Source organism: Dermacentor variabilis, chromosome 4 (assembly GCF_050947875.1).
Source record: "Dermacentor variabilis isolate Ectoservices chromosome 4, ASM5094787v1, whole genome shotgun sequence".
Classification (NCBI taxonomy): Eukaryota; Metazoa; Arthropoda; class Arachnida; order Ixodida; family Ixodidae; genus Dermacentor; species Dermacentor variabilis.
Window position 1 is genome coordinate 167,339,871 of NC_134571.1, and position 24,899 is coordinate 167,364,769.

Genomic DNA, 24,899 nt, shown 5'->3' on the forward strand with positions numbered 1-24,899 from the left:
GAAAGAGCTCTGAAGGCCGGCGGGTACACTTATTAGGCATATCGCTGCTCGTACTGTGACAGGATATGGCGGGGGTACGCGTGTATAATTAAGGAATAAGTATATACCGTGTCCCGTGATAATTGCCCCTTCCCACGCCTGTTACGCTTCACCGCAACTCTTTGGTGTATGCTTCACCACGTAACATTGTATTGAGGCGAAGCTGACTTTCGAGAACCAGCATTATATTCAACGCGCCGTGCTTTCCGAGCTTCGAAGTCATTCGTGAGGACCACAAAGGAGGAGCGGGTGCCATTGCCGACAGCGGCAAATTCTTACAGTGAAAAACACGGCACAGAACGGTAAGAAGCTGAAGAGCGAACGTCGAAGCAGCTAGGCCTAGCATTGAGCTGCCAGCGGATCTGCGTGCGAGAGCGCCGGTTCGAGGCGGCGAGGTAATCAAAATGGTAGTACCCGTGCTCAGACGGCGAAGTGCTCTTGCGTCCGAAATCTCGGACGTTCTTGCATTTACTATGGGCTACGTGGTGGTACCGCGAAGCGTCCGAATTATCGGGCGTCCGGAAAGTCGGTCGTTGTCTACACTGGCAACTCCTCCCGCGAACCACATGGCATCAAAGACGATTCCTAACGATTCCTCTGTTACTCGAGCCAACATTACCGCGACTTTCGTTCCCTTTCAATAAAATTGCAGCTAATCTTCCCTGATAGAAGCGCAAATTCTCTGAGGTTTTCCTAAGTATTCCCAGACTTCAAATTCCCGGTTGGTAGACACCCTGGGGAAACGCTCGCGGCAAACGCTATGCATGAAGGCGGGCGTTCTGGTTGCAACGCGGCCTCTTGCAAGGGCCGCGACGCGGTAGAAAAGCCCCTTAAACTTCCTAAAGTAGAGCCACGCTTTGAAGAATGCTGCCGCCTCCTCCTCGCGCGCTCTGGCCGAGGCCGATGCCGCGTCAAATTGGCCTAATGGTATCACTTGGGCCCTCGCGCCGGCTTCGTTTGTTTACAGTCGCGCTTGAGCGCCATTTTCGCTTGAGAAGCGCCTACGGAGTGGCGAGGAGCGCATGTTGGTGCCGTTGCTCTTCTCTGTTGTTTTGATTTGCGAATGCCCTAAAGTTTTGTGGCAAGTACGACGTCGCTTCACGGCACTTTCTTTGACCATGACCTGGTGCGCGTTCTGATGTCAGAATAGTTTTAGCAAAGGCAAGAAGCTCTTCTCGATACCGTCCGCTAAGTGCGACGGATTAAGAAAGAGATGGCTTCACCGAATCGGAAGGCAGAACTTCAGACCAACACCCTCCACACGACCATGCAAGGTAAGTTGTGAATCTCTCACAGCATAGTATGTGTCAGGCTTGCGTAATTTACTGCGGACGATGACGTAGTAGATATTGCACAGTTCGCTGAGCATGTTGTCATTTGTCTGCACGGTTTAACACGATTACTACGCGACGTGTACTTTGTTTATATAAGTACTATGTGGTCGTGTGAGTCGTATTTGGTGCGCTTAATCGTTTTTTAGGCCAACCAGCTTAAATTCGCGGGCACGCGAGGCTGCGTTTGATAAAGCGATTACGAAACTTTTAAGATTCAGCACAGTTATATTGACAAAATTTCAGGCTCGATCACGAAACATATTCTTAGGAACGGAACTCTCTGCCTTATGTGGTTACTTACGAGCCTTCTTTAGATAGAATAGCTTTGCTTGCCTCATTTGTTCGTGTTCGTCGTTGGCGGTCACCCGGTGGATGTGCGATAAAAAAGTACCGGTGAAAAGCGAGCGTGTTCTTCGGAAACTGACGCGGTGCGTTCGTCGCCGAGCGACAAGTTCATAGGTCATTGAGACGTACCTGCTAATTCTCGTGAGCTTTAAAGTGTGCGAAAGTTAAGATGCGGCGGTGGAGCACTTGCAAAGAAAACGTGCGGTCGCTTTCTCGTTCGTTTAGTTCACGCGATCGTGTAGTCGTTCGCTTGCTCGTTCCTTCCACTATTAGTTCCTGTGGTCCCTTTGTTTCTGAGACGCACTTGCTGTCACTTGTGACTGCCATATCAAACATGTAATGCATATCAAAATCAAACATGTAATGAATTTATGCTGAAAATGAACTATGAAGTTGCAACTCTAATGCTGTTTCACATCATTTAGACCTCTATAAAACATAATTTCACTTATCGCAATTTCGGCGGCGTCATAACGCGGCGATTCATTGTGCGTTCATCACTTCTCTATATAAAGTCATATCTCGCAAATGTTACTTCGGAGCGAGCAAAACCATCCTCAGTGCATACACCTCTATGCAACTCGGTTCGCGAGAAGTACGTCACTTAGTGAACGGACGAGCTAACACACGATGAAATGTTATTCGTCATAAGTCACTAAACCGAAATAAGTTACTCAAGTCCACTATATATGCTCTTGTTTGAGACTGAGTGAATTAAACGCTGTTATCGCGCCCCCGCTTTGCGAACGAATGCTAAAAAGTGATTTTATGTTCTATGTACGCAGAGTCCCGACTCTATGATCGGCCACGGTTTTTCTGTCGACGTTGAGGCACGAGGAACATAATAGCACCAGCGCCCACCTCTGAGCTTTGCGCGTGCTTAGAAGATTGGCAAGCACGCACGTTGGCAGCACAGTAGCTTGCAGTGCTCTTTCGAACCTTCAGGAGGAAGAAGACGAAGTGTTTGCGAGCCAGAACGCTATTTCTCTAGCTCAGCTGTCATTTCTTTATTTCTGCGTACATCTTTGGAGAGTCGGCATGGTTCGTGGCGCGGATGCAAGTTGACGTCCCCGTGCCTCTGCCGGGAATGGCGACTTCAGCGGCGGCTGCGTCTAGAAAGCGGACCGGCCTCCAGAGCGACACCGACGGCGATGACACCAGCGTCTACTCGCTCAGCAGTGAGGACTTCTCCGATGACGCCTTCGAGCTTGTGCGGAGCCGCAAGGGGAAACGAAGACACACCACCAGGGCATCCATGTCTTCGAGCACGCCAACGGTAGGACCAACTCAGAACACCGCAGTCAGTACGATTCTATTTGTACCAGAACTCGCTACCGACAACCTGAGGCGACTCAACAGACAGTCCGTATCGGTGCAACTTGAAGCGGTGGCGCCAAATCAGATAGCAGACGTTAGAGTCAACACACGAAAAAATGTGTTGGCTATCGACGTCACACATGAGACTGCGCTCAGAAATTTGACTACAGTTACAGAACTAGGTGGCGTTAAGCTCCGCTCGTACATCCCCCAGAACAGTGGTTCAACTACTGGTGTCATCTACGATGTGGACGTCTCCATCTCCAGCGCCGACTTGCCGATCCTAGTGAAGCCTGCCGTTGATGGCGTCGCCATAACACATGTGTATCGCCTCGGCACATCCCGCTGTGTGAAAATTATATTCAAGGGCGAGACTCTCCCTTCGCACGTCAAGGTGGGCCACTTTAGACACCCTGTGCGACCATTCATCCCAAGGCCACTGCAATGCCGCAACTGTATGAGGCTGGGACACGTGAGTGCCGTGTGCGAGAACACGAGAGTTTGCTCACGCTGCAGCGAGTCCCACGCTGCAGACTCTTGTGCAGCCACGGTTCTCAAATGCACCAATTGCCTTGGGTCCCATGATGCTTCCTCGAAGGACTGCCCCAAAATTAAGAAGGAAAAGGCGATCTTGAAGCAGATGGCGAGAGACCATTCGTCTCGTCGGGAAGCTGTTGCGGCCGTTAGAAAGCGACGTTCCCGACGCAGCCGGACTTCAAAGAACGCTGATACCTCTATGAAGAGTACGCCCCATCCGACATCACCTCCTCCTCTGCCCCGTAGGCCTGGGGCAATCCAATCTAAATCGGACAAGGCCATGGCGGAGAACAGTACAACTTGGTCCTCACTACTAAAGTAACAGCCAAAGCCAGAACAACAGCGGAAGTCACAACCGAAGCCACAGCTGATGCCACAGCCGATGCCACAGTGGGTGGTACGGCCGATGCCACAGCCGGAGGCGATGCCGCAGCCGATGCCACAGCCGGAGGCGATGCCGCAGCCGATGCCACAACCGGAGGCGATGCCGCAGCTGATGCCACAACCAGAGCCGGAGCCACGTCAAGTGATACAGCTGCGCACGGCTGTAGAGCGAACAGCGCAAGTTCCTGACAAATTGCCTGAAGAAGACCGGCAAGTCGTTATGATGCTCCGGTCTCTGATGAATACCTTTCGAATACTCTTAAATAACCTGCATACTCCGTCAGCGCGAAGTGCAATGCAAGTGCTAGATGCTTTCAATTCAGTACTTGCAACTCATGAGTAAGCATCATGGCTCACCCGCATCATTATATTCGCACTGAAGTCAGAACGGCTGGGGTTTAGCTTAAAAATATACTGCCACGCACTGCAACGTACTGCTGACGCCCACCGGAATCTTTGTCTTCACTAGTACCTTCAACGTGCATCACCAGCTACGAATGTATCGACGGAGCACTTGCTTTGACTTGACTGATTTTCAAGCACTTTGCTACGTGCACAGACAGTGTTCCCTCTATCCCGCTTTCCTCTTTCTGTTCCCCCTTTCCCTTCCCCCAGTGTAGGGTAGCAAACCGGACGCTCGTCTGGTTGACCTCCCTGCCTTTCCTCTCTTTGCTATCTCTCTCTCTCTCGAACCTTCAGAGCAGCGATCGTTCGTGACCTTTGTCAGCCTTTGTGCGTCATAGCTTATATGCACCGCGAATTCACATGGTAAGGACGGTGCGGAATAGTTAGGCTACTGAGGGCTCGCTGGAGGCCAGGATGTTGGCATTCGATCGTAAACGTGTTATTTACAACCATTCGCTTCACTTTATTATATTAAAGACCCCCAATATGGGGGTTTCGCAACAAGATCTTGCAACACGCGCTTGACAAATGTTGCGTACTTAATTGTAGCGCACGCGATACATTCGGAGTCGTCATGGCACGGCGTTAGTGACAGCAATGAAAAAGGCTGGATTCTTGCTTAAATGAAAACTGTTTATTATCTGCAGAGCGTCGGCGTGAAGCGTGTTGCCGTCGCTACCTTCCTCGGCCGCGTCTCTCGTTTGTCTCTCCGTGCCGTTTCTCTGGTTCGGCTGGCCTCCGGCTCTTCTCTCTCTCCTCGCTCGAACCCCCGTCTCTACTCGAGGGTCCCTTCTTACAGTCCCCAGGAACCATGGCAAGGCATCGGTGCAGTGAATCTTTCCTCGTTTTTACTCAAGGGTCTCTTGCGGGCAGCGAAGTACCATGCGGGGCGCCTCGTGATCTACGGGATTGCGGCGGCGGAGCACGCTGCCTGACAGGTCGGCCTAAAATGCGTGACGGCTAAGTTATGAGAGCGCGCGCCGCTCACACGGCCTACCCGAAATTTGCGGCTGTCCTCAGGCGCACGAGTCCGCCGATGTCAATTCCTCGGTGTCCAAGGCGCGTTCTTTGTACTTCCCCAGCTGTTCGGCGTTCACAGTTTTTTCGTTTGATCTTCCGGGGATGGGGGTGGCTCTGCTTATAACAGCCATGTTGGGACCTGTCAGTGCCGTTATTTCGAACGGCCCGTCGTATCTGGCATCTAATGGAGACCTTGCGCCGAGCTCTAGAAGAACGAGATCACCACACTGGAAATGCGGTGTCCGGCGTTTTTCGTTGTACCGGCTGGTCCTTTCCTCTTGGCTTTTCTTAAGACAGCTTATCATGTCCTGGCGCCCCTTGGTCATTTCATGGAGCCTTTGTGCGGCTTTGATTTCTTCTCCGATTGTTCCAATATTCAGTTCTCCCGGTACTCTCGGATCGTAGCCGTGCATGAGCCAGAAGAGACTTAGGTTGCCGTGTCGGTGCTTTGAGACGTTGATGGCGATATGGCCTTAGGTTTTCCAGTTTTCAGATTTGCTTATGACCTTTCGCAATACCTGTTTCAGGGTTCCCACCATTCTTTCGATTAGTCCATTCGACTGCGGCCAGTACGGAGTAGAGTTTATGTGGTGGACTCCAAGCCTGTTGCGAACTTGCGCTGTTCGTTTGTTCACAAAACCCTTCGCTTGATCCGCGAGGATGATGTTTGGAACGCCGAATCATGGGATCCACAGGTTCGTAAGAAATTCCAGGTAGTACTTGGAAGATATGCTTGGCACTGCTGCCGCGTCCATGTACCTTGTAGCGTGGTCGATGCATACGAGGATATAACCTTCGCCTCCATCCAGGGGACCATGTGATCGAGAGAGATGACAACATTGGGCTCGTTTAGAACTTCTCTGGGGCTGAGGCACCCTTCGGCTCGTGTCGTTCTTGAGTTAATCATCTGGCACGTGTGGCATGACTCGATGTAGCGGCGGATGTCCTTTACTATAGATGGCCACCAATACTTTCGCTGGACCAAGGCTTTCGTTTTCTCGCTTCCGAGGTGTCCGTTGTTGTCATGAAAGACTGCCATTACGCTGCTTCGGAGCGCCGCAGGAAACACCACCACCCTTTTGCAAGCTCGTCCTCCCTCGATCGATCTTCTCACCACGATGCCGTCTTCCACTTCATAGACAGAGTTAACGGTTCCTGCTTCCGCCCGGAACTTTTGGCATTCGGGGTCGCTCTCTCGAATCTCGCGAATGCGACTGTGTTTGCTTACTATCACGGCGAGGGAAGTTAGGCCGTTGGTAGTCAATTCGCCTTCGCTGGGTTCTGGATCCGCTGCCAGTCTCGAGAGAACATCAGCAGCAGCGTTCTGCCATCCCGGCCTGTGCTTGACAACGGTATTCCGTGAGATCGAGTGTCCATCTCGCGAATCGCCGGTTCGTCGCCCCCTTTTCAACCAGGTAGGACAGACTGAAGTTGTCCGAATAGACGACGAATCGTGGGCCACCACGCAGGTAGATGGAGAATTTCTCCGTCACGGCCCAGCACAGAGCCATACATTCCGGCATGTTCGAGTGCAGACCTCTGTCATGCTTGTTCAGAGATCGACTTGCGTATTCGATGACCCGTTCTCTTCCTTCTTGCGTTTGGGTCAGTATCGCTCCGAGTGCGGTTTGTGATGCGTCGACTTGTATTGCGTTGGGCAGTCTGAACAGAAGTTTGCCAGTAGCGGAGGATTCTTAAGCGCTCTCTTGATTTCGTTCACGATTTCCTGGTGTGCTCCCGTCCAGATGAATGGCACATCCTTCGAGACCAGTTGACGCGGTGGGTGTGTAAGTTTCGAAAATTCTGGTATGAACTTGCGGTAATGGTTAGCAAATAGCAGAAACGAATACAACTTCTTGGCGCCTCTCTCAGGCTCAAACTTGTCCACGGCTGCGACTTTCGCCTCGTTTAGGGTTCAACCGTCTGCGGAGATAACGCAGCCCAGAAATGAGACTCGGTCTCGGACACTTCCTGATGTCCATCTTCAGACCGTTGACGACGACCCTACTCAGCTTTTCTGTTGTCGTGGACCATTCGTCTGGGCGTGGTGGGGTGGTCTGGTTGATCCACTACAATGGTAGGCGCGCTGTACTGGCTCTGGCTCGGTCGGATGATCCCTTTAGCTAGGTAGTCATTGACCCGTTCTCTCATAAGCTGGCGGTCCGCGGGGCAGGATCTGTATGGCCTTGACGCGACGGGAATATCGTCCCTGAGATCGATGCTGTGCTCAGCGTGAGCGCAGAACCCCAGCGCGTCCTTCCTCGTGGTGAACGCCTTATGGTGACGATGAATTGAACGCAGTTCATCTCGTTCGTTGGCGTTTGCGTCGCGGGATATTTTGGATACTGCCTCTTCAATCTTATTGGTGTAATATTCGTCAGGACCGGGGTCCTTCGTGTTCAGCTGTACGAAGCTGATATCGCTCGCCGGTAGTTCGTCTGTATAGGACCCTGCGATTGCTAAAGGCTGTTATTAGGGTCTCTCCGACGCGATGCGCACTGTGTGCGCTTGGTGCGTGACCCGATGGCTCACTCACCGATGACTGAACGGGAACGAGGGTGACGTCGTTAGTGGGGTGGAACGTGACGTCAACGTTCGCAGTGCGGCGCCAGTACGAACCAAGAGTCAGGTCCATGGCACTTCGCAAGGGCGCAATCACTACGTCCTCGAGCCGCACGGTCGTTGTTCCGATGGTCATGTTCAGAGTCGCCACTCTCGCCGGTCTGATGCACCGGTCGAGCACTTCTATCGTTTCGGGAGACGTCCAAGGTCGGGGATGAACCTCAGGGCCCACGGAGCTCTCGCCGAGGATGGAGACGTTGGTGCCGCTGTCTGTGCAGACTCTGACAGGTCGGCTCCCAACGAAGCCCTTTACGATGGGTAGGGTGCCGCCCGTCGATTGCAGGAAGCAGTTGGCTTGCCTGGAGGTTGTGCCGGCGTTGCCTGCGTCATACATATCTGGCTTCTCGGCGTCGTGCCGCGTGGATTGTGGCCTCCGTCTTGGGTCTGGTGCACTCCCTCGACAAATGTCCCATATTGCCGCAGTTAAAGCAGGCTCATGCTCGCGCAGCTCGAAGTGGTTCTCGGTGTTCGCGCCGCATTGACTGATCGCTCGGCCCGGGGCGTCTGTCGTCAGCTGCCGCTCTGCTCTCGTAACTGCTCCTCATTTGGTTTCGTTGGCTCTGCTGTCCAGCTTGAGATTGTCGGAACTGCGCTGTTTTCGTCGTTATTGCTTTACGCTGCCTGGTGCCGAGCAGCGCTGCGCGGTCTATCAAATCAATGACGCTGCTGCAGGGCTGTGCAGCGAGAGGATTCGCCCAGGTGTCGTCTTCTATCCCGCTGAGTATCAGCAAAATTCTCTCTTCATTCGCAAGCGGGTACGGAGACTTGTCCAGTAGAGCATTTTTAGAGTAGGTGTACTCCACTAGGGTCTCCGAATTGCGCAGCTTTCGTGAAGCTTGCAGGTCCAAGAACTCCTGCATTGTTAGCTTCCGGTCGAAACGAGAGGCGAGTGCTTCCTTCCAAGGGTCCCACGTTTCACAAGCCATACAGTAAGAGCTGTGCGAGTCCCTTGCGGCACCCTGCAGCCGGGTTGCCGCCGTCGCGAGCGTCAGTGATGGGGACCAGCGGGCCAGCGCAGCAATGCGTTCCACCTGCGTAATCCACGTTTGGACATTTCGTTGTACATCACCGTCGTACTCGGGGATGGTGGACGCGGTATCATTCGTAGACTGGATCAGCACGGGCGGAGCTGGCGCGGACATTCTCGACAACGCTTCCGTCATCTGCAGCTGCGCGCGCGCGAACATGGCGACGATTTCAGTCATGCTTGGCGTACCTTCTGGAGCTGTGGCGGTGGTGTTCTCCGGCGAGGGCTGCGGAGGTGCGCCACGGTTGACTTCTGCCAGCCGTTGGTTCGCTGCCGTGGGGGGGCTTGGATCCCGTCGAAACGTTGGGAGCCCGTTTCGTCCCCGGCTTGCGCCTGCGTTGGCTACAGTGCCCCCGTTGTATCACTCGTAGCGTGTGACCCGCGTTGCTGGGTTAGAAGCCGTCGCAGTTGATGAACCTCGGCACGCAGACTATCGATCGTAGCCGGCGCCTTTGAGTCCGCTTTCTCGTGGTCGTCGCCACCAGCTTCGGTCTGGCTGGTCGCTGAGTCGGAGGACGTGTCCAGCAAGGCCTGGGGGCGAGTGTTGTCTTGGAGACGGGTCACGAGATCGTCCTTGCGGCCGCTGCACGGAAGTCCACGGATTCTCAGCTCGTCAGTCAGCTGTTGCTTTTTCATGACGCTGAGAACGTCGCGGACAGTTGATTTCACCGGTGACCAGATGAATGTGGACTCCGAGCTCACCGATGGCATTCGGCTGGGCTCCGTGGTGGCCGCTCGTTCTTCATTCGGGAAAGACGTGTCTGCAGATCCTGTCGGCTGCGCCATGACAGCAATGAAGAAGTCTGGATTCTTGCTTAAATGAAAACTGTTTATTACCTGCAGAGCGTCGGCGTGAAGCGTGTTGCCGTCGCTGCCTTCCTCGGCCGCGTCTCTCATTCGTCTCTCCGTGCCGTTTCTCTGGTTCGGCTGGCCTCCGGCTCTTCTCTCTCTCCTCGCTCGAGCCCCCGTGTCCACTCGAGGGTCTCTTCTTACAGTCTCAGGAACCATGGCAGGGTATGGGTGCGATGAGCCTTTCCTCGTGTTTACTCAAGGGTCTCTTGCGGGGAGCAAAGTACCATGCGGGGCGCCTCGTGATGCACGGGATTGCGGCGGCGGAGCACGCTGCGTGACAGGTCGGCCTAAAATGCATGACGGCTAAGTTATGAGACTGCGCGCCGCTCATATTAGCGCTCGTTCAGATACCTTAAAAATAGTTATCAAAACAGGAAAGAAAAGCTCCCATCACTGAATTTGTATAACCGTCTGCATAGAAAATCTATGCTGTACAGTAAGTTACTTGTAGTTAGAAAGCCAACGCCAACGCTTAAAGCGCACCGCGTTGCTATGCTTGCATTGACTCTGCGAAAGTTCGCCCGCTATACTCGAGCAGTGCAGGCAGCGTCACGGTCGAAGAGGGAGCGTGAAAGAGAGGAGAAACGAGGAAGAGTGAAGGCGGAGAAGAGTGCCGCTATTTAAGGGGTTTCAGCGATGCAGTAAAACCCCTCAATCTCCAAAAGTAGCGCCAACCACTTCCCTCCTCCTCCGCTCCACTCGTGCGCTCAGCGGCTCAGCGCAGCCTAAAGCCCCTTAAACTTCGTAAAGTAGTGCCACGCTTTGAAGAATGCCGCCTCCTCCTCGCGTGCTCTGGCCGAGGCCGCCGCCGCGTCGCTATTGGCCTAATAGCATCATGTGGGCCCACGCGTCTTGCTTCAGCGCCATTTTTGCTCGAGAAGCGTCTACGGAGTGGCGAGGAGCGCATGTTGGGGCCGTTGCTACGCTCGAGCAATGTAGGTGGCGCCACGGTCGAGGAGGGAGCGCGAAAGAGAGGAGAAACGAGGAGGGTGGAGGCAGAGGAGGAGAGTGGCACTACTTTACGATGTTTAAGGGGTTTTAGAGCAGCCTCGATACTGGCGCCGCCTATGTTGTCCCTGCTATGGGGAACCAGCGCTGGATAGGCGGCGCGTCGAAAAGAGTGCGTTGCACGCCGCCCTGGCGACGAGACGCGGGGTATTCCAGCCTCCCGACCAGACGAGACCCACGTGCGCGGCCGTATTATAGTTCGTATGTTTCCGTTTTCGCGCTGCTTCAAGTGGACAGTTTTCGTAAAGCTAGCGCCATAAGGGGAAGAAATGACTAAAGAAGCTTTTTAAGCTTTATATATTTTTCACATTGTGTCGCTGCGAGCTTGTGTGTTTCTTTAACGGTTGCGCCTAGCTGCCTCGCAAATCTAGCAGCTACGGCTCCGGTCGTGCTGTGCTATGGTTTCGGAAGTATTAGTTGGCCTGAATACATCCCATATTTCTCTGGCTAGACATAAAAAATTCTAATGTTACTTCGCCACAGCAGTCCATGGAGACGAAAGCTTTATCGCATCAGCTGACTTGCGCAAGCAAAGGTTTGAGTGCTCCTCTGCTGGATCCGTTACAACGCTGGCTACGTTTAGCATTAATTACATAAATTTAGCGGATGCATCTCAGCGCCGAGTCTTCATCCGCATGCGCATTTTTAAAAACACATAGGCCGCTTAGTCGCGCGTGCGCAGGCAGTACGCGCACACAACTCGTATTACAAGGCCGCTTGCCTCCCACATAATTCTTGGCAATGAACGGATAATATTTACCTTTCATATCTTTCGCTTGGTGCGGTGGCGTTGGAAGGGGCATGGCGGTGGTATTACGAAGAAAAAATGGTTGGTACATAAGCCGGATGGTGCATGCTATTGCTCATTTTGTTTCCGACGAAATGCCGACTGCAGATTCTGCTGTTTGGTACTATCTGCCACGGCTTACCGTCTTAACTATCGAATAAACCAAGCACAAACGCGAAATTCGGTTTAGAAACCAGCCCGACACCGCTTGACCGGGCGACAAGACGGGAACTTACTCCGCTCGCCTGACTGCTTGGATCCAACGCCGCCTCTATTCTTGCTCGTAGGGTTTAGATGGAAAGACGCAGAAGGATACATCCTCCCTCATCCCGACGTAGTTGTGGCACTTGTATACGCAACAGTATCGTCGGCGTCCTTTTGTTTTCCTTCGACTTTCAGGGCACGCAACGCCACTACCAGTAGCAATTTTCATCCGCGGGAGTGGCTGCATTGTGCTCGTTCTGACCGCCAGGGCGGCACTGCAGGCGCCGTGAAAACTCCAGCGCTGGTTCCCCATAGACCTCAGACTCTGCCCAGGCGGCGCTGCGGAAAAACTCGTCACCAGCGCTCCCCTCGCGGCCTTGGCGCGAACTGAGTAGGGCAAAAAGAGCTGTCCGCAAGCGAAGGTGCATATGCCACAATGGACGCTCTTCTTTCGGTAGTGTTGAGGCAAGGTTTCCTAAAAATCAAGGACCTGGAAAGCTTCTTCCGCCCATCCACACTTTGGAAAGGAAACTCAGCAGGGCGAAGTACGTGTACAATATAAAAGAAGTCTCAGGTGTTGTTTCGGCGTGCTGCAACTCGGAAGTACAGATAGCATCAGGTTTTTATATAGGCATATCAGCATAAAAATCTAAGCATTTCAAATTGGTTCATATTGAAAATGTACTGAACACAAGGCTTAAGTATCCCTGTATTTTAATGCATTTTATCGTAATGTTCATTTCTCGGAATTATTTACAGAGAGTAAATCCTTCCATAGCCTTTTTCAGGGCAGCAAACAGAAAACGTTTTCCAAGGCAGCAAACTGCGTGCGAACATAACGAAAGTAAGCTTCCTACGATGCCTGCGCGCCGCATCTTTCTGTCTTGCAGGAGCTGCAGCATCGCTCAGCATTTTTGAACTTTTCGCAGACGCTTCAAGCAACACACGTGCTCAAGTAAATGTAAATAAACGCGAATTTTTTACACACGTTCGTTACTTCGCAATTACTCATGCAGTGCTCCTACAGCAACTTTATTGCTCATATTTGAAAAACGCAGTTGAGCAGGCTCAGCACATTGCGAAACGTGCCTGTTGTATCGGCGCAGGACATACAAACTACAGAAACTAGAAATGAGCTCGCGATACAACGATGCTCTAAACAAGATTTTGAATTCACAAACAAACCAAAATGTTTGGTCAAACTGACCTGCCAAATCTCTCCGTTCCTCTTGTTGAGTGAAGCGGAGGCGGACGGAAAATATCGATGGCACATACGCAGGATGGTGCGCAAAGTTGTTTTTTCTGTTGCCAACGAAGTGGCGGCTGCAGATTCTTGAGTTTTCGCTTGGTTACCACGGTCCTCCATCAGGGCTACGCTACACAATTACAGCAGAACCGCATTATCGCGCTTTTTCATGCCAGCCGCTGTGTTGTGGGGAATGCAAGTAATTCGATTACCCAATGTGTTGAATGGCCCGTATCCAGGGCTCCCGCCTTTCCCCTTCATACGATCGCGATAGAAATCGGTAAAACAGAACGTTGTCATTCAGCCATTGACGTTCATGGCAATTTACAACGCAACATTAGCGTCGATTGCGGCGTTTCTTCGTAGCACGCGGAGGTATCGAGGTTGCCGTCGCTTCCACCATCAGTCTGACGAGTGAGCCATAGAATAAAGAAAGTGAGCCAGCAAGCGAGTCTGGGTGTTAAATGCGCAAAACACTCGTAATATGGACCAAAATCTAGTTAAATCGTTGTTTCTCAGTCACTAGCTGCATAGGCAACTTAGCAAGCTTCGGAGTCGGGCTTCGCACTACTCAATCACTGCCTCTTCGCACCGGCAGGTGGCGCTACGCGTCTTGCAAAACTCCATTCTGATGTCTATATTCGCAAGTTCCGCAGACTGTCACGCCACCCCGCGGTCACCGGCGAATTTTTTTCAAAGAGTATAGGACTAACTGCAGGTGGTGCGACGGTAGCGCATTTGCTTGCTTTCTTCATGGCGGTTAGTAGGCTTGGTCACCGTGGGCTTAATGGTATGAATAAATTCAAGAGCAATCGCATGTGCTGCGTGCCGCAATGCACCAACAGAGCTGCAAGCGACGTGAGTCTCCACTCGTTCCCCAAAGATGCGGCAAAGAAGAAAGAATGGGTTTTGATGTTGAGAATTGGCAAGCCGGTCACACCACCGATGAAAGTGTGCAGTGCGCATTTCGTCGGAAGTGACTTCTTCTGGAGCCAAGTAGGTAAGAAAACAAAATTCCTTTACTTATGTGCATTATTTTATTTCTTTTCCTACGGATAATTAATGTGTTAGTTCGAAAAGTAGAGCCGCGGAGTGTATTGCAGCAGCGCGAACAGCGGCGTGGCTTTGTGTGGTGGCCGGGTGAAGCTCGAGCTGCGCACTTGTGGCCAGCGAAACGAGAACATACGAGCATTTAAGATAGAAACTCACGTGTTTGTAGCACTTTGATGCAACTCTAGAGAAATGCTACAGTATGGGCGGGTGTAGTGAGCATTTGACTGTGTTTCATCGGCAGCAGCCCGTAGTGTGGTCGCAGTTATGTCTAGTCCCGCCAGAACCGCATGTGTTTACGTTCTGGGTTGCGCGCCGTGCGATAACGAGCGCCTGAGCTCTAGCTGCGCACTTGCGCCAGCGCAAAGAGAACATATGAGTGTTTAAGGCAGTAATCGTTATGCTTCAGAAAGTTATGGCTTGGAGGATACAGACACCAGATAATGTGTAGTGCAGGATAGCAATAGTTCATTCATACCTTTAGACAACGGTTTGCAAAGAATGCTCCTCAGTGAAACTAGCTCGTTTTTCGGTATGCAGACCCGCAGGTGTGGAAGCCTGCTAGGCGACGACTGAAGTTGACAGCTGTGCCGTCCCAATGTTTACCTGTGCGGCCTTATGACAGAATGAACTTGTCTAGGATGCAAGCAGCCAAAGAACGTAACAAACGTGCATCTGCAAGGCATTCTCAAGGTTTGTATCATTTGAACACGTGTGTTTATACTAGCAACATTATCATCTGGCGTTTAACCCATCTGTGCCCATTATTATAAACATGAACTTACTGTGAACAATCAGTAGTTTTCTTTGTAGCTTAAAACAGACATTGACAGTTGTACTATGACCATGAATAGGCACTTCTCCCATGGTAACAAAAATTGTGATTAGTTTGTGCAGGAGCGACTTTCAAGACCAAAAGAGTGTCTGGGCACAACAGCATTCCATATGAAGACCAGATGGAGGTAAGATACACCAGTGCCACATTGATGTCTATCAGAGCCATTATTTACCGCTATATTTGTGTACAGTGATGCACTGCTTTGTTTACATTCTATGCAGATGTAAATTCAAGGTGATGACATTGTTATGTTGGAGTAATTTCTGTTAACAACGAATTGCTGCTGTATGAGCTTGTATGAAGGCTATCAGTGTAAGAGATTCATTGGAAATTAGGGCAGTTTCAAAGTGCAGTTATGCAATTAATGCATGCCTATCTGATCAGCAATGTATGTGACGTACAGCATTCCTAACCAGAACCACTGCATAAAAATAATGTTGAAGAAATGACAATTGTCACCTATTCTGCATCATCTTCCAGGGAACTTAGTTTTGTTTTTACTGCACTCTGCTGTGTTGTTTGCCATTGTACATAAGTGGCAGTCTGCTAACAGAAAACGGTTGCAGAACAGAAGGGCCTTTGCGAGTCAAGGCGGTCACAATGTTGCAGTAAATTTATGTATTTAAATATTATTCATTAGCAACATCACTTGTTTGCAGTAGTTCACACACATATTTCACAGTTATTAGTGTGTGTTATGCTTGGCTGCTGTTCATAAACTATCATGGACTGGGCTTGGAGACAAGGAACGTTATCTAGGTAGCGCAGTAAAATAATGACAAGACCTTTGCATGGTGCGCTGTCTCACATTGAGTGCATATATTTTGTTACTGTTTACTGGTACAGGTGGAGCAGTCAAGCCATGAAGCTACTAGAGAATCTGGAGCTGGGGCTGACACGATACATAAGGAAGAAGATGCAGTGGAGGCCCTTCTGCAACTTGCAGCATCAGGCAATGACAAGAATCAAGCCGAAAAATCTGTGCAGGTGGATTCCTTGTCCATTGTAAGCAAGAAGTTAAACCTTGCAGAGTTGCTGTCTACAGACAATGCTGTTCGAGCGTTCACAGGTGTTCAGTCAGTTAAAACTTTTCATTCCATTTGCAGTGAGGTGGCTGCAATTGACAATAATAGCTCTGAGGTGTCCGTGCTTGAGCGTGTTGCACTTGTCCTTGTGCGCCTAAAGACTTGTCTTCCATTTCATTGCTTAGGTGCCTTATTTAACATAAGCAAAGCAACTGTGCACAGGCTCTTTTACTGCACGTTGTGCAGTCTTGCTGCAGTCTTGGAATGTGCCATTCCTTGGTCCACAACAGAGGAAATACAAAAAAACATGCCACTTTGCTTTTCAGATTTCTCAGAGGTGCGCGTCATTCTCGACTGCACAGAGGTTGAGGTAGAAAAGAGTCACTGTGCTTCATGCAGAATACTTACATACTCCCCCTATAAGGGAACACATACAGCTAAAGTCCTTGTGGGTGTATCACCTGCAGGTCTCATAACCTTCGTAAGCAGTGCTTTTGGTGGTAGGGCTTCTGACAAGGCTTGCGTAGAGAAATCAGAGGTACTTCAGAAGCTGACAAGCTTTCAGGATGACGTCATGGTTGATAAGGGATTTAATATAGATGACATCTGCACAAAGCTAGGGCTGGGTATTATACAACCCCCTTTCTTGCGTTCTCAGCAGCAATTCTCAGCTGCAGATGCAAGCAAAACACTGAAAATCGCTAGAGCACGCGTTCATGTTGAAAGAGCGATCCAGAGAATGAAGGTTTTCAAAGTACTCAAGGGCCCAGTGCCTTGGGAAATGACAGGGGCGCCTGACCAAATATTCACGGTAATAGCAGGTATTGTTAATCTGTCGACCCCAATACTGTCTGATATAAGGTTCTGAAAACCTTTGCCATTTTCAAGATAAGACGCAGCAATGAAAAATTCTTGTGCTTGCAAGCGATTCGCTGATGATATTGCCTTGCTTAGTAACTCAGGGAACCAACTACAATGCATGCTCACTGACCTGGAGAGGCAAAGCCGAAGGGTGGGTCTAAAAATGCCGACATGAACTGCCTTCGCACCGAAAGTCTGTCGAGGCTTTGTTGACATTTTTACGTAGAAGTGGCCTATTGGAAAGACTGTAATGACCCGCTCCCCCCTTCTTTCTTTAAGCCTTTCTTTTTTGTCCCCCGCTCTTCTTTCAGTCTTCCCCTTTCCCTAGTGCAGGGTAGCCAACTGGAGGCTTTAACTCCGGTTAACCTCCCTGCTTTTCTCTCATTTTCATCTCTCTCGCCTGAAAATCTTCACTGAATCTACTGTTCCAGAACTGTGAGCCAGAAGTCAAAAGCCTGTTTGTTTTGATGTAGTTTAAAATGTATGCTTTGCTGGCAAAAGGGGATACCTAAAGTGCAAGGACGTATGTTTAATTTGCTACCATTCTGCTGTGCATGCTACTGTTGGTTTCATACATTGCAAGCAGCACTGCAAACACTACAGAGAGTTTGTGGTGACGGTTGGTCATGGCAGTAATGCGCTGAGCAGTAATAGTGCCTTTGAATATAGAAATGAGGAGATCCTGTGATTGTTCAAAACAATGTGCTCTCATGCCATCCATCCAAGTAAGTCGGTGCCGAGCAGTGTGCTCCAAGTTTGTCGAGTTGACATATTCCTGATATTAAACATGCTTATGCCGACGAAAAAACAGTTCAAATATTACAAGCAGTATAATTTTTACATGCAACCCGCCATGGTAGTTTAGCGGGTAACGTATTGTGCTGCCGAGCTCGAGAAGTGGTTTCGCTCTCCAGCCCAAGCGGCTGGGAAACGAAAATTTCATTAAATTTAATTTTTAAATGTTACATGCCTAAGTTTATTGAGGTTATACATGTTGCCATACCAATGCAAAACAGTACAGGATAGTTTACGCATTGTGCTGTTATTCTGTAAGGAAATTGAAATAAAACACCGCTTGGGTAGTATTGCTGATGTTGATGTGCCCATTGTTGCTGTTTGAGATATTTCTGTATGCGATTACTGCGGTGACAGATTACTTTCATTTTACCAAACATGTCTACTTGTACTTGCTTATGTGGTTCTTTTTGCATATAAATAGTGCCTGCCGACAAGAATTTGCGTAATCAGTTCATATCACTTGCAAACAGCTCTTTTCCCGTTACGTTGACACATGTAATTTTACTTGTTTCAGTATGTTTGTGTTCAGAAAGAGGACATGGCGTGTGTTAATTTTTCGCGATATTAGCGCGAAAGATCCTTCATTTCAGGCTGTCAAGCAATGAAAACACATTTTTTCCTGGTCTTCCTTCTTAAGTAAAACACATTCTTTACCTTGCGATTTCATTCTCTGCATTTGTATGTAAAAAGTGTACACTCTAGCTGCCATGTAAAGGGAGAGCAATCCTGCCAAGCTGCGAGCTCCGTAGCCTTTTTTGGCTACTCATTGTATGTTTTGTTTAAGAATAAATTCAAATTCAGACTGAACAAACCATGTGAAGTTGGGACTAGCAGGGACCAGTGACTGTTTGATACTCACACATACTTTATTTGTAAAATTATGCTGGAACAGAGCTACAAATACAGAAAAAAATGACTTTGTAGAATAAGCCGCATTTCCATTAGTTCGTCCACGACAGTGCAACAACTACAAAGAGTTGGGCCAGGGCCTTCACAACCCTTTCATGTAGTCCCCTATCTGTTTCAATAAAGCAGCAGGCACAAGGAAAGAAGTACAGGTTGCTTTTGAGGCAGGCTGGCACATGACGTTCATGTTGGCAGGTTTCCTGCGTCAAGACATGTTTAGGATCCACACTGCGCACTTACTGCTGTTGTAGCTGTCCAGTAAATTTGCTTTGACCATTTTTCATTACAACTGAATTCTAAAAAAAAGAGTTGGTGTACTTATTTCAGTTTAAATTAAAAATGCTGAAGCCTACTCACATTTTAGTACTAGTATGATGCAAAGATTAAACACTTCTTTCTAGGCCAAGCTTATATCTGCTTGCCATGAGTCAATATTCGCTGCCTTCTAGCCAACAGAGCTATCTTCTCATTGAATTCTCTATTTTTTCCTACACAATCGTGGTGTGGTTAGCTAAGTTTAATACAACTTGACAGAGACCTTGTAACCAGTCACAAAGCAGGGCTCGACACCACAGCACTTGTAGTGCCCCACTTTGATGTACGTACATAGATATGAATATAAGCCACGTCTCAATAGAAACATAACAGATCACACATAAAGTAATAACACGAACACAGTATGTTGCACAAAACAGTACAGAAATGACTAAGGTGAAATGTTGCAAACAACAGTTGAATATTTTATAAACAGTATTTTAGTAATGCTGATGTCACTTGAAAACAGCCGAAAGTGGGACAAAATAGTATAAATAGGTACTGTACATGCCTCTCAACAAGTTAAAGCCTAAGCACGAACAAGATCTTCATGACAGAGTGGCTGCTTCATGACTAGCTACAAATATAAATAAATGGTTGCTGGAAAAAGATCCTAGTGGGAAAAAATGCAGCTTTCGACTTGTACACTGCAGGCACACGAAAAACGACCGTTCATAAATATCCCAGGCTGTAGCAATAAAACATAAAACAGTTACATACTAGGCTGCCATAAACATTAAACATTGCAAGCAAAAATTACAAGTCACGTAGGCTTTTTCTGCCAACTCGTGAAAAAAAGCTTGCATTGCCCGTTGTATTTCTGCATTGCTTGGTAACACTTGTGTTCTAACTTCTGATTATTTCTGATGTTTTGCTTAGCAGATGGAGAACAGTAACGAGACGTTTGCATTCAGCGGTTATGAAATATTTGAATATACGAAATAGTTCATTTTCGAGTATGAATAGCTAGTGTGTAGTATCCAGTTCGTATTACAAACTTAGAGTATTTGCACACACTTGCAATTTACAGTATATAAAGCAAAGCATCATGTAACATACTTACACAATGACATTGCAACTGAATTGTGCCACACAATACACAGAGTACCACAGCTTTTCCTTTTGTGCGATGCTAAGGACTTAGGCACGTACTGATTTAAAGGAACAAAGGTAACAATGAAGCATATCACAAGACAGTAGACTCGCTAGAGTGAAAATGAATGGTTCACGGCGCACTGCTCTTGCCGAAACATTCACTCTTATAGACTAGATTGCTCTAGACAACTTTGTTGAAGATTTTTTAAGCACATGGCATGGCAAAGTGAGGGGTATGTACAGGCAACCGAGTCGTGGCACATTGCCGGAAAAATATTTTTGCTTTTCACTCCATGGTATATTAGACAAGGCGACCATTTTCAGAAGTTCCTGTGTCGTGAGGAACATAGGCAGTCTTTGGGGATAAGAGTAAATCAGGCTGTTGGTAAGAACACTACCTGAACAACCCAGCACTGACAACCTGATAGCAGGGGAAATTTCCTTGTAGCCCTCTCTTTCCTCTTGCATTTTATTGATGTCTCTGACTAGAATCCAGTGCACGGCGGCGTAAGATATATTTAGATTGAATGAGCCTGCCAACGACATAACTGACCTGTGCCACACAATACACAGAGTATCACAGCTTTTCCTTTTGTGCAATGCTAAGGACTTAGGCATGTACTGATTTAAAGGAACAAAAATAACAATGAAGCATATCACAAGACAGTAGACTTGCTAGAGTGAAAATGAATGATTTAGGGCACACTGCTCTTGCCGAAACATTCACACTCTTATAGACTAGGTTTCTCTCAACAACTTTCCAGTTGGCAATGCTTATTCGAGTCATGCATGCTTAGCAAGCTCTGGAAGAAGATGCTTGAAGTAAACATACTGAAGCTTTCGCACAAGCTGGTCAATGTGTGCATTGGACCTTTGCACAGTAAGGATGAGCGATTCCACCTTTGAATAAACAATAAAATGAGCCACATTCAGATTCAAGATAAACATGCCAAGCTGAACCTGGGAGAAATATGAATGTCTGTGGTTCAGCACAAGATCCTCCCCATTTTGTTTCACATATTGGAGCTTCTTTTCCCGAGCTAAGTCAGAAGCTTTGTGCAATTTCCCAAGAACTGGGCTTTTAACTTCGAGGAGAATGGCTGGTCTCCCGCCCTGAAATGAAATGCCATCAGGACTGTAGCCAAGCCATGGCACTAGTGGGTTCACAACCACACCGAGCCTTGTGACAGCATTGCCAGTAAGCTTTACATATTCTTCAAGAGCATAGCCTTCACACGCTTTGCCATATCTCGTTGCTGCGTTGCCACGAAAAGAGTTGGCTAACATAGCAGATACTTTCTGTTCCCACGTGCGGTCATGCCGAGGGATGAACGTGAAGTATGCATGGCAAATGCTGCCTGTAATTCGAACTTTTCTTGTTCGCTGCCACTTGGTGCTCTCCTGAGTCCTTGTATCTGCACATATCTGTGCAGCCTGTGCTGCTGTCACTATGCCATTAGTAGCATAAAACTTTTGCTGTGCCTCTGTGATGTCACTTTCTGTGAACTTGATTATCTTTAAGTGTGTTGCATCAAAAAAATATTACGTCATGGAAAAGCATGCTTGTGTATAATCTTATCCTTTCACTGTCCATGTGGTTAAAGAGGGCTTGTTCATCATGGGATACATCAGTGCTAAGAGTATCAAACCCACTTGGATGAAGCCGACCATGAAAATGTAACGCAAGTGCACTGTGTGGTGCAGCCTCCAGGAGTCTTCTTCTGGTCTGTTGTTTCATTTCGTCACTAAGGTGCTGACACGGGCGCACCTGCACGTGACAAAGCTCTTGCAGTTGCTTTGCCTCGTAGAGAGGAGAAGCGTGCAGTCTTCCCCAGGCCTGCTTCATGTCAGTAGATGACAAAGCTTGTAAGCTTTCAAAGCCGGACCTGTTTGTAAGCCAAAGTTAGTCTGTGTTAACACAAAGTTAGTCTGTGTTAACATGCCTGTATTTTAACATTCCACTTGTTCTGATAAACCCACAGAAGGTATCTACGCAAATGAATCAAGCCAAAGCACTATGAAGACTGATAATTTCCAGTTTTCTTATGGCGCAACTTGGCTACATACATTTTGCCATGAAATTTGCTCCCCTAGATTCTTGTCTCCCCAGATGCAATGTACACATGCCAAATAAAGAGTTTTCATGAGTTTGTGTACTGTGCTTAATGCACGAAACTTTTGAAAAATAATTATAGGGTCTTACGTGCCAGAGTAACTATCTGATTTAGAGACGCGCTGAAGGCCGAAGATCAAGAAGCAATCTACACATGCCAAATAAAGAGTTTTCACGAATTTGTGTACTCTGTTTATCTATGAAACTTTTACAAAATAATTATTTGGTTTTGCATGCCAAAGTAACTATCTGATTTAGAGGCACGCTGAAGCAAGTTTCAGGCTAATTTGGACCACCGAGTGTTTAAGGTGCACCCACTGCACGGTACGCGAGCGTTCTCGCAATCGGAACCCATTACAATGAGGTTGTAACAGAACTGAGCGAGACTTGGCCTAGGCATGCTTACGTGCATTGTTTGATAGTGTGCAGCAGTATCAATGTCAATATCACGAAAACTATAAAATTAACTTGCCTGTTCACGAGTAGCAGCATCGCAATCATGTGCTTGCACCGCTGTGAATTACCAGCTTTACAGCTACAGTGGCCCTGAAAACAAGATTGGTGGAACATAAAACAGACATATTGAATTCGCGAAGCGAGCGCAACAAGCTTCTGTCGCGACTCCTCATCACTCGAACGATAATACCAGCGAGAAATAAAACAACCTTTCTTTACATCTGCATGCTTTAGCATAGCGAAGTACAAAAATAACGTCTGAAAAATCGAGTTAGTGATATCGTTTTTTTAATTATCGAAAATATCTGCTCATAACTAATTACGTGACAGGAGCCTGAGAACATATAGAGCAGTAAAACTGCTTCGTCGCGAAACGACAGTGCGCGAAAGGCAGGCTTCGCGGGCCGTCGCGATTAACACGAAAAAGAGGAAATGCAAGCTAACGTACCTTGATAGAACCCTCCCTGTCATAAATAAATTCCAGCTCGTGTGGCTTCTGGCGGACATGGGGCGTCTGCAGACAAAGCCCTTGCACGGCAACAGACGATGCGCTGCAGGCCTTCACACCGCAACAAATGATGTGCTTGGCGTTCAGGACCTCTTCCCCTTCAATGAGGCACCGTATTCGCGTTTCTGAGGCGTCAATGTGGCGCATGATGTCACTCAGCGACAGCGATCCACAAATAGGTAGTGCCATCTTCAAGCGCTAGGCAAAATATGAGCCGACATGAAGAACGCACATGTGCTCAAGGGTTCCTATACTCTCTGTGGGCGCCATATTGAGTCTCTCGCGCGCCCCCTATAGGCGACGGAACTTGCGAATAGCAGACTATGGCTAACGCGCTACTGGAGGAAATCCGCGGAAAAGTTCGTTCGAGCCCTGCGGAGAAATTTTTGAGGCGAGATTTTGCTTCGTCAGTCGGTAACTGGCCTTAATAATGTCGTGTTCGATTTGCGCAAAAGAAAATTTAAGGCGTAAAGCTCCCGCACGTTGAGAGTTCGTGTTGCTGAAACACGACGCATGCGCACGGTGTGCTCAAACACGCTCGTAATCAGCTCAGTTTCAGGTTTTGACGGCGTGAAAGTATGTATGTGGTTTCGTAGCTTCATTTACGTACCTGCAGGATACTTTTGTTCGGCCGGCGCGTGAGATTCCAACTGTATGGGGCCAGCAACGCCTAGCAACAGGGCTGCTTCTGCTCCGCGCCTTTTACAGATGTGTGTAGCTCATGCACGTGTTGTGGCGTGCATGAGCAACGTCTCCACGCGTAGACAGTAATGATAATTTGAACAACTTACCACCACATGAAATCATTTTTATTTATTTATTACAATGCAAGTGGTTTCAATTTGATAGCAAGAACGAACTTGATGGCACAACTGGACAGAGGTTCCGAAAATACTTAGCCCCCCCCCCCCCCACCTATTTAGCACCAGTAACAGTTTTGTTGAGGTGCTTATTTTATATCTGTGTACTACGTGCGTCTGTATTTTTTTTCGTTGTAAGTTTTCGCAGGGAGAAAGTGCTGATTTAACTGGAACACTCAAGGCACACAAGACGAAGATTGATTCTTGGGTTTTACGTGTCAAAACCACAATCTGATTATGGGCACGCCCTAGTGGGGGACTCCGAATTATTTTGACCAGCTCGGTTTCTTTAACGTGCCCCCAATGGACGGGACACGGGCGTCTTTGCATATCGCCCCCATCGAAATGCGGCTGCCGCGACCGCGACTTGGTCCCGCGACCTCCCGCGATCAGTCCATCTGCGCATACTTTCGTCGCACTGGGCCAGCAATGGCGGACGGAGCGAGCTGAAAAAAAAAGAGTATACAAAGGCGCGAAGCGTGCTTCCACGTGACACGGACTGGCCAATGGGAGAGTAGAGGAGGCTGGGGCGACAGGAGGCGTGGAGGAGGAAACGTCGGGTGGCGGTAAGATCTAAGAATGATGCTACTTTTGGAAAATTGAGGGGTTTTACGATGCGGCGGAGGCGAGCCCTATCTGTAAATGTTTCAAGGAAGTGGGTGCGCCACTCTGTGGACTCCGACAAATTTACGCGCCGGCGTGTGCGCAAATGGCGGACGCCATCGCCGGTCTATGAATTGTAGAAACGCTGGAGAAGGGGTTTGAGCTTTCGCGTAACAGAATTGTTTCCTCGTATACTCGAAGTACAATCCAAGAGCTATCATGTCTGTAGGTTGTAAGTAGTTTACAATTTTTCCACGTATTTTAGCTTCAGAAATTCAATTAGTTCAGTCAATGCCCTGCGTCACATGGAGGACCTGGGTATGCGTGGTTCGAAAATCTTTTTG

The 24,899-nt window shown here is 48.6% G+C and overlaps 2 protein-coding genes across 2 annotated transcripts in view; both read left to right on the forward strand.

Moving 5' to 3' along the window:
• The window catches only part of LOC142579925 (uncharacterized), an 85,105-nt gene that overhangs the window by 51,643 nt on the left and 8,563 nt on the right, over window positions 1-24,899 (forward strand). The window lies entirely within an intron of this gene.
• On the forward strand, window positions 14,795-17,351 carry LOC142578054 (uncharacterized). The gene is made up of 3 exons (XM_075687470.1): window positions 14,795-14,870; window positions 15,066-15,139; window positions 15,862-17,351. Exons 1-3 carry the CDS (start codon window positions 14,804-14,806, stop codon window positions 16,906-16,908), a joined length of 1,188 nt encoding a protein of 395 aa, XP_075543585.1. The 5' UTR covers window positions 14,795-14,803; the 3' UTR covers window positions 16,909-17,351.